An 11,329-nucleotide genomic window follows, 5' to 3' on the forward strand; every position below is an offset into this window, starting at 1 on the left:
TTTAGAAGCAGACGGCCGAGTTCCTTTTCCAGATCTGACCTCGCACTCCGTCTCTAAGGACCACGTCATCGACGGGACACTAAACTCTAGTCTACGTTTGGCTCTAAAGCAAGCTTTTGGCACCTACAATGTACAGGAAGAATTATTATTGGTGATACTGAAGTATTCACGATACAAGACAGTTAGTCTAATTAAGTCGGGTGATGCTGAGGGAATTAGATTAGGAAATGAGGCAGTTAAAGTAGTAAAGGAGTTTTGCTATTTGGGGAGCAAAATAACTGATGATGGTCGAAGTACAGAGGATATAAAATGTAGGCTGGCAATGGCAAGGAAAGCGTTTCTGAAGAAGAGAAATTTTTTAACATCCAGTATTGATTTAAGTGTCAGGAAGTCATTTCTGAAAGTATTCGTATGGAGTGTAGCCATGTATGGAAGTGAAACATGGACGATAAATAGTTTGGACAAGAAGAGAATAGAAGCTTTCGAAATGTGGTGCTACAGAAGAATGCTGAAGATTAGATGGGTAGATCACATAACTAATGAGGAGGTATTGAACAGAATTGGGGAGGAGAGGAGTTTGTGGCACAACTTGACAAGAAGAAGGGACCGGTTGGTAGGACATGTTTTGAGGCATCAAGGGATCACCAATTTAGTATTGGAGGGCAGCGTGGAGGGTAAAAATCGTAGAGGGAGATCAAGAGATGAATACACTAAGCAGATTCAGAAGGATGTAGGTTGCAGTAGGTACTGGGAGAAGCCGCCTTGTTTTGCTTTTGTTGATGTTCATCTTATATCCTCCTTTCAAGACACTGTCCATTCCATTCAACTGCTCTTCCAAGTCCTTTGCTGTCTCTGACAGAATTACAATGTCATCGGCGAACCTCAAAGTTTTTATTTCTTCTCCATGAATTTTAATACCTACTCCGAATTTTTCTTTTGTTTCCTTTACTGCTTGCTCAATATACAGATTGAACAACATCGGGGAGAGGCTACAACCCTGTCTTACTCCCTTCCCAACCACTGCTTCCCTTTCATGTCCCTCGACTCTTATAACTGCCATCTGGTTTCTGTACAAATTGTAAATAGCCTTTCGCTCCCTGTATTTTACCCCTGCCACCTTTAGAATTTGAAAGAGAGTATTCCAGTCAACATTGTCAAAAACTTTCTCTATGTCTACAAATGCTAGAAACGTAGGTTTGCCTTTCCTTAATCTTTCTTCTAAGATAAGTCGTAAGGTCAGTATTGCCTCACGTGTTCCAGTGTTTCTACGGAATCCAAACTGATCTTCCCCGAGGTTGGCTTCTACTAGTATTTCCATTCGTCTGTAAAGAATTCGTGTTAGTATTTTGCAGCTGTGACTTATTAAACATAGTTCGGTAATTTTCACATCTGTCAACACCTGCCTTCTTTGGGATTGGAATTATTATACTCTTCTTGAAGGCTGAGGGCATTTCGCCTGTTTCATACATCTTGCTCACCAGATGGTAGAGTTTTGTCAGGACTGGCTGTCCCACGGCCGTCAGTAGTTCCAATGGAATACTGTCTACTCCGGGGGCCTTGTTTCGACTCAGGTCTTTCAGTGCTCTGTCAAACTCTTCACGCAGTATCATATCTCCCATTTCATCTTCATCTACATCCTCTTCCATTTCCATAATATTGTCCTCAAGTACATCGCCCTTGTATAGACCCTCTATATACTCCTTCCACCTTTCTGCTTTCCCTTCTTTGCTTAGAACTGGGTTTCCATCTGAGCTCTTGATATTCATACAAGTCGTTCTCTTATCTCCAAAGGTCTCTTTAATTTTCCTGTAGGCGGTATCTATCTTACCCCTAGTGAGATGGGCCTCTACATCCTTACATTTGTCCTCTAGCCATCCCTGCTTAGCCATTTTGCACTTCCTGTCGATCTCATTTTTGAGACGTTTGTATTCCTTTTTGCCTGTTTCACTTACTGCATTTTTATATTTTCTCCTTTCATCAATTAAATTCAATATTTCTTCTGTTACCCAAGGGTTTCTACTAGCCCTCGTCTTTTTACCTACTTGATCCTCTGCTGCCTTCACTACTTCATCCCCCAAAGCTACCCATTCTTCTTCTACTGTATTTATTTCCCCCATTCCTGTCAATTGCTCCCTTATGCTCTCCCTGAATCTCTGTACAACCTCTAGTTCTGTTAGTTTATCCAGGTCCCATCTCCTTAAATTCCCACCTTTTTGCAGTTTCTTCAGTTTTAATCTACAGGTCATAACCAATAGATTGTGGTCAGAGTCCACATCTGCCCCTGGAAATGTCTTACAATTTAAAACCTGGTTCTTAAATCTCTGTCTTACCATTGTATAATCTATCTGATACCTTTTAGTATCTCCAGGGTTCTTCCATGTATACAACCTTCTTTCATGATTCTTAAACCAAATGTTAGTTATGATTATGTTGTGCTCTGTGCAAAATTCTACCAGGCGGCTTCCTCTTTCATTTCTTAGCCCCAATCCATATTCACCTACTATGTTTCCTTCTCTCCCTTTTCCTACACTCGAATTCCAGTCACCCATGACTATTAAATTTTCGTCTCCCTTCACAATCTGAATAATTTCTTTTATTTCATCATACATTTCTTCAATTTCTTCGTCATCTGCAGAGCTAGTTGGCATATAAACTTGTACTACTGTAGTAGGTGTGGGCTTCGTATCTATCTTGGCCACAATAATGCGTTCACTATGCTGTTTGTAGTAGCTTACCCACATTCCTATTTTCCTATTCATTATTAAACCTACTCCTGCATTACCCCTATTTGATTTTGTGTTTATAACCCTGTAGTCACCTGACCAGAAGTCTTGTTCCTCCTGCCACCGAACTTCACTAATTCCCACTATATCTAACTTTAACCTATCCATTTCCCTTTTTAAATTTTCTAACCTACCTGCCCGATTAAGGGATCTGACATTCCACGCTCCGATCCGTAGAACGCCAGTTTTCTTTCTCCTAATAACGACATCCGCTTGAGTATTCCCCGCCCGGAGATCCGAATGGGGGACTATTTTACCTCCGGAATATTTTACCCAAGAGGACGCCATCATCATGTAATCATACAGTAAAGCTGCATGCCCTCGGGAAAAATTACGGCTGTAGTTTCCCCTTGCTTGCAGCCGTTCGCAGTACCAGCACAGCAAGGCCGTTTTGGTTATTGTTACAAGGCCAGATCAGTCAATCATCCAGACTGTTGCCCTTGCAACTACTGAAAAGGCTGCTGCCCCTCCTCAGGAACCACACGTTTGTCTGGCCTCTCAACAGATACCCCTCCGTTGTGGTTGCACCTACGGTACGGCTATCTGTATCGCTGAGGCACGCAAGCCTCCCCACCAACGGCAAGGTCCATGGTTCATGGGAGAGAGAAACTTTAATTCTCAACAGAAAATGCGATCTCGAAAACTGCGTTAATATACTATGAGGAAAATTATTGTCCAAGAAAAAATGGGGGAACGATACAGATTGAAAGCCCTTAAAACAGCAGAGAAACTGTCACACCTGGTAGCCACAGCAAGGATCAGAAAACGTAAATCCAAATTTTGTACATACGTCCACAGACTCCCAGCAGCGAGGTTTACACACTAAGTAGTGACACAGACTGGAAATTTAAAAAATATGCCACAGATCCAACAGATTAAAAAGGACGTTCAAACGCCCAGACAAAAGCAGTAGAAGTAACAGAAACGAGTATGTTCAGCAAGGGCTGAACTCTTGGGTAGCCCAGGCAGAGAATCAGATTCCAAAAAGCGGAACTAAGTGAACTGAAGAAAGAACACTTGTCCATGGCGAGAGAATGAGAGCCATATGGAAGACTAGAAAAACAAATATAAAAGCTCTACATGATCCTGAAAGGTTCCTAGATAAATAATAATAATAATAACGATAGTGTTATAGGAATAAAGTATCACACAGAGTGAGCCAGGACGAAAGTTACAATCGTTGACCGCTGATGGTATTAGTGATTCTAAACAGAAAACGTCATCTGAACATATGTCCTGTTCTTAACACTCTCTGTACCAGGCCTATTTTATGCACCCGTCCCTAGAAACCGGGCAATTTTACCAATATTAAAAAAATTACTGCATCAAATCTACTGTTTGGATTGTGGCAAATTTGGTACCATCTTGAAGCTGCACATTTCTACTTTAATTCTGAGTGAAAGAAACTACTTTACAATGCACAGCTTTAAGGTACAGTTATAGAAATCACTTAGATGTTTTAAGAATTTAGAAAAAGTCATACGAATAAGGGAATACAATTGTGATTTATTTTTAACCAAAATTGTGGCACTACATTACATGTTTCTGATAGTATACAGTATTACATATAAATTTCACACAGAATCATATTGTTTTTTAGTGTGGAAAATTTTAAAGCAAGGTTCCAGGCAGAGTGCAACGCCACACTGTTCACATTCGTATCGTGTCTCTTTGCGAGAAGCCTTGCCACTCTGTTTCTTGCTCCTGGAACTGCACACGTGACACACACGAGCAGCATACTTCTTAGTAGTTGCAGGTATGTGCTGCAAAAAATGTCTCTTTGTTAGCCGACCTACAGTTCCTTCATTTCTTGGAATGAATTCAAGTGTGTCGTCTTCAACAAGCTGAACTGCAAGCACTGTTATAAAGTCTGTTATTGTAATTTTCTTCCTGTGCACTGCATTGTACAGCCAAAATGCATTTGATACTCCCATAAGCAGCAAATGGAAATATAATTTTCGCCACCATTTCACAGTTCTGTGCTGGAACGGATTGTACTGCAGGCGTTGGTCTCCAATATCCACTCCAATTTTATTGAGGTTGTAATCAAGTACCTGAAGTGGTTTCAATACTACAGACCCATTTCTCTTAGTATGCGTACCAAATGTTGCTTGATGCCTTGTAGACAATGTATACACATCTCTCTTATCTTTCCACTTCATTGCCAATACATTATCTTTACGCCGAAAAGACATTTCGCCCTTTTTCAGCTTAGCAGATACTAAATCTTTAGGCAATCCTTTCCTGGATTTGTTCACAGTACCAACAGCTCCAGTGCCTTTCTCTGCCAGTTGCTGAAATAGCTCTGGACTGGAATAAAATCGATCTAAATACACAGTGTGGCCTTTGTTCAGCAAGCTGCTGTCAGACAACAATCGCAAAATAACCGCAGACGAAGAATTGTCAACAATATGCTTACCAGCATAAACTTCAAAATTTACAACATAGCCACTACTGGCTTCAGCAACAGCATATACTTTCAGTCCATACTTATGAGGCTTATTTTGCATGTAAACACGGAAACTCACACGACCTCGAAATGGGCAAATTCCTTCATCAATTGTCACTTTTTCTGAGGGACGATATGCCTGGATACATCGCTCCTTCAAATTATTATAATATGGCAAAACTTTGTAAAGTGGATGAAATCCATCTTCGCCTGGTTTTTTCTGATTTGAATTGTCAACAAGATGCAAGCATGACAGTATCTGAGTGAAACGCAAACGGCTCATGACATGGGGACAAAAGTTACAACTAAGAACAGGATTAGTGCTCCAATGGTCCGCAATTTTGGGCTTTTTCGAAACACACATGTGGAAAATAATACCCAAGAAACGCCTCATCTCACTTATAGTCACTGGCTTCCACGAACTCAAAACTGAATGGGGCTTCAGATTATTTCCTCTTCTTTTCTTCTGTATTGTCTGTGATGCATACAAATTTGTCTGTCTCTTGAGTTCATTTACGTCACTGTCAGTAAGGAACACTTTACTGCAATCCAGTACAGAACTCGACTCATCAATATCCACTAGTATCTGCCTGGGTGTCGTGTTGACAGGCAGAGGTCGGTAGGTGTCAACTGCAGTCCACTCACTGTCTTTCGGATACGGCACAGCTGCTGGATTTGAAGCAACACCTTCAACATCATTCTCGTCTTCATCTGAAGACAAACTGTCATCAATCTCGTCTTCTAAAAAGAATATCACATTATGTGTAACTACATACATCGTTTACACATGTTCAACAGATATGTGCGTACTGCACAATTACGTGGAAAATTCGGAAATACGTACCTTCAAACACACCATTGCATTCAGAATCGTCTGAATCACTCTCTACATTATCCAGAGTGTCGCTATGATTGATCAAATCCGCAATTTCTGCGTCTGATAAACCGCGCCGAAACATGATGACAAACAACTGAATGATATACAGACTGAGAACGCAAAGATAAGTTTTAACATGAATTACAGCGCTGCCGTGACATCTATGGACGCATTTTGTTAATAAACATCTGAAAAACGTATAGCGCTGGCCAAACCCGTAGAAATAACGTTGCAGTGTTTTGAATGAAATTAAATGTAGCGGCCCGTAAATTTTACGGGCTTGGTGATTTTCGCGCGATCCCAGGCCCGTAAATTTTACGGGCTTGGCGCTTAGAGTGTTAACAGTTTCAGAGGAAACAATGAAAATGATGGGAAACAGCACAAATGCAGACGATAGCAAATGAAACATTGTGATCTAATGTTTTGTTTAACTGTAGACATTTCCCACAAAAGATGTTCGAACAGTCCGCCGTCAACTGCAATGTGTTTTTAAGGTCTTGTAGGCAGCTGGAGTATTGCTCTCGGAGCTTATTCGTACGGTCCTTTACTTGTGTACACGGGCGTCAGTCGCGTGTCCTCATTCACCAGCACTCACATGCGAATACAACCAAAGCGGCATTTGGCTGTGCAGCGTTGTCTTTACAGATCATTTCAATAGACTCTTCACTTGCGCATGGTGCGACAGACGCGTGTAGAATACCTCCTTTGTGTCCACTCTGCACTTGTAGACTTTGCTCTCACGCCAATCCCACAAACAGTGATCTAATGGAGTAAGATCAGGGGACCTCGGTAGCTAAGAAATGACTCCACGGCGACCTGCCGAACGCCCAGGATACATTTCAGTGAGGTACTGTGGCACTGGCCTACGAATTTTCGAGCAGCTGTACGTCGGATACAGTTAAGAAAAGGGCACATGTTCATTTGAAGTTTTTTTATTCAGAATCACCAACACTATCACCCCACAAAGAATTTCCTTTCCTCCGGACTCACCTGTAGAAACTGGTTGCCGCTGGAATGGCTAGTAGCACTCTTTCGTTTTGTTTCCATTTGTGGAAAAGATTCTGTGTTTTAGTCAAATTAGGAACATAATACAACATATCCGTTAGGTGAGACCTATAAAACGTAATCTTTGTTACAGAGCGTAAAGGGTAATACAAAGGAAAAGTAATTACGGAGCCTGGTGCTATGAACAGCACTAGCCGCTGCCCTTCATGCTCGGCTACACAGCTGCCTCACTGTGGCGTGCTATCAGAGAGAGAGAGAGAGAGAGAGAGAGAGAGAGAGAGGGGGGGGGGGGGGAAGGCGCATCGTAGTGCCTTCGGCATATGTACAGTCAAGGGGAAATGAGAGAGCATACCTTTCTTATGGGAATCTTACTCTAACTGGGACGTTTTACTTCCATGATTTCCACTAATCTTTTTCATTGTTGTTCTTTAATTTCGATTCCTCTTGCGGACGAGGGCGGATTGGCAACGGTAAAACAAACCGCTCCTCAGCTGCAAGTATTTATACAAAAACAAATAGTTACAACAATTTTGATTTGCCGTTTATTTTTGAGTCCCAGTTGCACATTTTTTAATACGTGAGATGTTTCGATCTCCCAGGATGATCGTCATCAGTTAGTTAGTTAGTTAGTGAAATGTTCCACAGATTATTTGAACGATTCTTTTATCGAAATGGTGTGGAACCAGTCAGTTTACAGGATATGTAAACATGATTAGTGTTAATATTAAGGAACACATCATTGTTTTTAGACCTATTCATGCAGCTACAGTTATTTTCTTGCCCATGCTGTTACGTCAGCAATTCTTCGTGTGTCTATCAGAACCACACATTGGAGGCTACGCAACTGAGACTGAAAAATAAACGATGTTTTAAAACTGTTTTAAATATTAACACGGCTGCTGTTCTCTCGCAATGAATATGTCGACTTAAGTAAAAACAAATAGGTTTAAAATACTAAAAAAGAAAGAAATGTATGAGTCTTTTTAAATTATTAAATAGACGATCACTGACGAAGCGCTTCAGAGCCGTAAAATTGAAGGGATCTACGCCGAGAGGCGATAATTTGAGAGAAGAGCGGTTAAGTGGCTTTGGAGCGTAAGATACGAGGTTTCAGTGGAACAATTGGGAATGTGTGTAATGTATGAGACAGGGTAGTAGAGTGACATGGGATTTTTGATAGGTGTAACTAAAGATAAATGTCAAGCCATAGTAGGAGACGATGTGAAAGGAAGAGGGAGCCCTGATGCAGGAGAGGATGGTGAGTGAGTAGAATCAAGTGGGAATTCAAGAGGGAGTCTATCTAACTAGCCTATGGAGACGCTATATAGAGTGTGTTAGTTTTATTGTAGAATGTGGCAACAGTATTCTGCTGCATAAAGCACCAGTGTAACGTACTAAGTTATATATCCAAGCGAATAATTATTTCTGCAGTACTCAACGGACAGACATTTGCACCAGCTCGCCACTCGATTCATAAGCCATACCTCATGGTCAACAAAGTTTGTAACAGCATCTGAAGTCAAGGAACGGTATTGTATCCTTGACTGCTCTGTACAGCGGTGACTAGAATGGTATTGTGTAACTGGAGAATCATGTACAGCAACTGTTATTTCCATAGCGTGAGGTACCGAAATTTCCCGAGGGAGACAGTAATGTTGCCAGCAGGAGCAGTTTGCAATAGGTGCGTCATAGGTGGTGCGAAGGTACTTCGCAGAACAAAACAACATCACTCTCCCGACTATATCTCTCTGTTCCCAATTTCCAACCTCATCAAAAATGTATTAGCAGAGACGAAATGGATGATGCGAGAAAACTGGAATGACACCACGGTAGGTGCTCGAGATGACCTTTGAAATATCTCCCTTCCTGCATGGAGTAGATGGAATAAAATGAGTAGTTCATTGTCTTTAGCGTATTTGGTTCCCCAGTTGAGATGAGTTTTTTACATGAGAACATTTTTCCTCCATAGGCTACAATTATTAATAATCACTTTAACTATTAGTCAAGGTGCTGAAATTGGACAATAATTTGAGTGATTATTCATAATTACAGCGCATACAGAAAAACGTTCACATACAAGAAGTCAGGGAGTAATTTACTGCTAAGCTCATGGATTCCTTCTTCATAAACCTAGTAGCCACTGAAGTCAAAGACCACAAGATGATGTATTGAGTGGCGAAAAAAGTGGCGAAAAAATCCCTCCTGCTGCAGGGCAATATTCTATAGCACAACAGCATCGTGGTATTTAGTTTTAAGCATTCCAGGTGCAACTTCTATATACCTGATAAATGCAGCTTTCAAAAACACATTTAAGAGCTGCGTATAAATTATTTATTAGCCGGTGTTCGGGACTAGCCAATCATCAGGAGTCTCACAGTAGTGCTTATCATCTCCAAGTTGGCATCATGCTAAGTCGCATACATGATATTAACTTGAATGTGCTTAGTGGTAGTATTAAGATTACTGATGATCGTGCCGAATAAATAGTCTGTATGTGGCCTTTAGTTCTGATTTCATACAGAGAAAACATTATAAAAACATCACGCTCTCTTCGTAAGTATTTTTTTTAATTGTAATGTCGAAGTTTGACCTCGACAGCTTGTAGTGTAATTGTCTTTGGCGTAGAAAGAAGCCTGCCAACGGTTGTCACAGGCAGTAGTGAACTCAGAAATTTCACATATTTCGGACTTTAACCCATTATTATAAAATGTTTTTATGTAATTAAAATTTATGAACTAATTAAAAGAATTTCTTAAAAATTCTTGCATTTTAATACATTTCATACGCCCGCTTATATTTACCTGTGGTCGCATTACAATGACAGTTTTATGTACACATATTACAAATAAGTAAGATAACAAGGCAAAGGACCTATACTCAGACAACATTTCTCCAAAACTGAGCCACCCCTAGAGCATTGTCACTGGCAAGCCTTATATCTTGTTCTCAGTACGAAAACGGACAAGGGGGGTACTGGCGTGTATGTCAAACTGCTTGTTCTAGCCGCAGTCGCACTCACTGTCTTCTGATTCGACACCGCATGACTTAAGCGATTACTTAACCCTGCCGACACCTGTTCTTATTCGATGTAAATAGCCGAAAAATGTCCTTTCTGCTCCATCCAGTGCTGGTGCTTAGATTTACACAGTGAAAGTCTTACCTTATCTGGATTTCATCCTAGGGCGAGACTGTTGATGGTCAAGAAGGTGAGCTTCAACGTTCTTGACCTTAAGTTGTTCTTGATCAGCAGCGACTTCTCAATAAATACTTGGAGCACTTCTCAATAAATACTTGGAGCTGCAGTGCCAGGAAGACGGTATATCTTCCCAACAGTGGTGCGTCTGAGGCCTCCATTGATTAACCTACAAGCTTCGTTCAAGGCAGTGTTCATAGCCTTGGCGTGGGTTGACCTGTCCCACACAGGGGATGCATGTTCTTAAGCAGAGAAGCACAGAACCTGTGTTGTGGTTCTACGAACTCGTGGTTTTGCACCCCAGTTCGTACCTCTTCATTTGCTTTGGATGTTATTTCTGGCACTGATTCAATGCTTGTTGTTGGAGCTGTGTGTCCTAAAAGTGAGAGAGCGATCCAGCGTTACTTCTAGGTACTTTGGGGTGAAAGAGTGTTCCACGAAGGTTCCATTCCAGACGATTTACTGTCTCTTTGAAGACTCTCCATTCATGTCTACTCATTGTTGATGAAGAAGGCAAGCTGCTGATAGATTGTAAAATTCAATGTAACTCCTTGTGCAGCAGAGAGAGCCAACACTGGGAAGCGCGTCATTCCATGACGTTTGAACAGCGCTGATTGGTGAATGTACACTGAGGTTAATTTTAAGCTTGGAATCCATAACTCCCTGGGTGTTAAAGTGGATAGTCAAACCATAACGGAGATGGACTCATGTCTGCAATGCTGACAGTATCCCTCCCCCCTTCCCCTTCTCGTAGTACATAATGAAAGAGGGGGGCTGCAGAATCAATGTATCTCTCAGATGAGAGAGGAGGGCGGGGGGGGGGGGGGGGAGGGGGCTTGAAGGACGGCTGTGAAGGGTTCACTCTACTCAGTAAAAGCTCTTTAAGGTGTAACGGGTACAAGTGCAGATACTGTTATATGTGGTACCTCAACATTTGTATGTATACACATCAGTGTGTTGGTTGTTTTTTTTCTCGCGTGGAACAGTCTTCATGGAAACGCGTCAGATTCCTGATGTTTCTG

General features: G+C 41.4%; 1 protein-coding gene across 1 annotated transcript; it reads right to left on the bottom strand.

Moving 5' to 3' along the window:
• Nucleotides 1–4,357: 4,357 nt before the first annotated feature.
• On the bottom strand, nt 4,358–6,010 carry LOC124606042 (piggyBac transposable element-derived protein 4-like). Its single transcript, XM_047138005.1, has one exon. The coding sequence runs from the start codon at nt 6,008–6,010 to the stop codon at nt 4,358–4,360; it is 1,653 nt and encodes a 550-aa protein (XP_046993961.1).
• Nucleotides 6,011–11,329: the final 5,319 nt, after the last annotated feature.

This window comes from Schistocerca americana, chromosome 3 (genome assembly GCF_021461395.2).
Source record: "Schistocerca americana isolate TAMUIC-IGC-003095 chromosome 3, iqSchAmer2.1, whole genome shotgun sequence".
Lineage (NCBI taxonomy): Eukaryota > Metazoa > Arthropoda > Insecta > Orthoptera > Acrididae > Schistocerca > Schistocerca americana.

Bases quoted from the DNA above. Each gene is read 5' to 3' on its own strand.
- LOC124606042 (XM_047138005.1), bottom strand. From the start codon at position 6,010: ATGTATGTAGTTACACATAATGTGATATTCTTTTTAGAAGACGAGATT.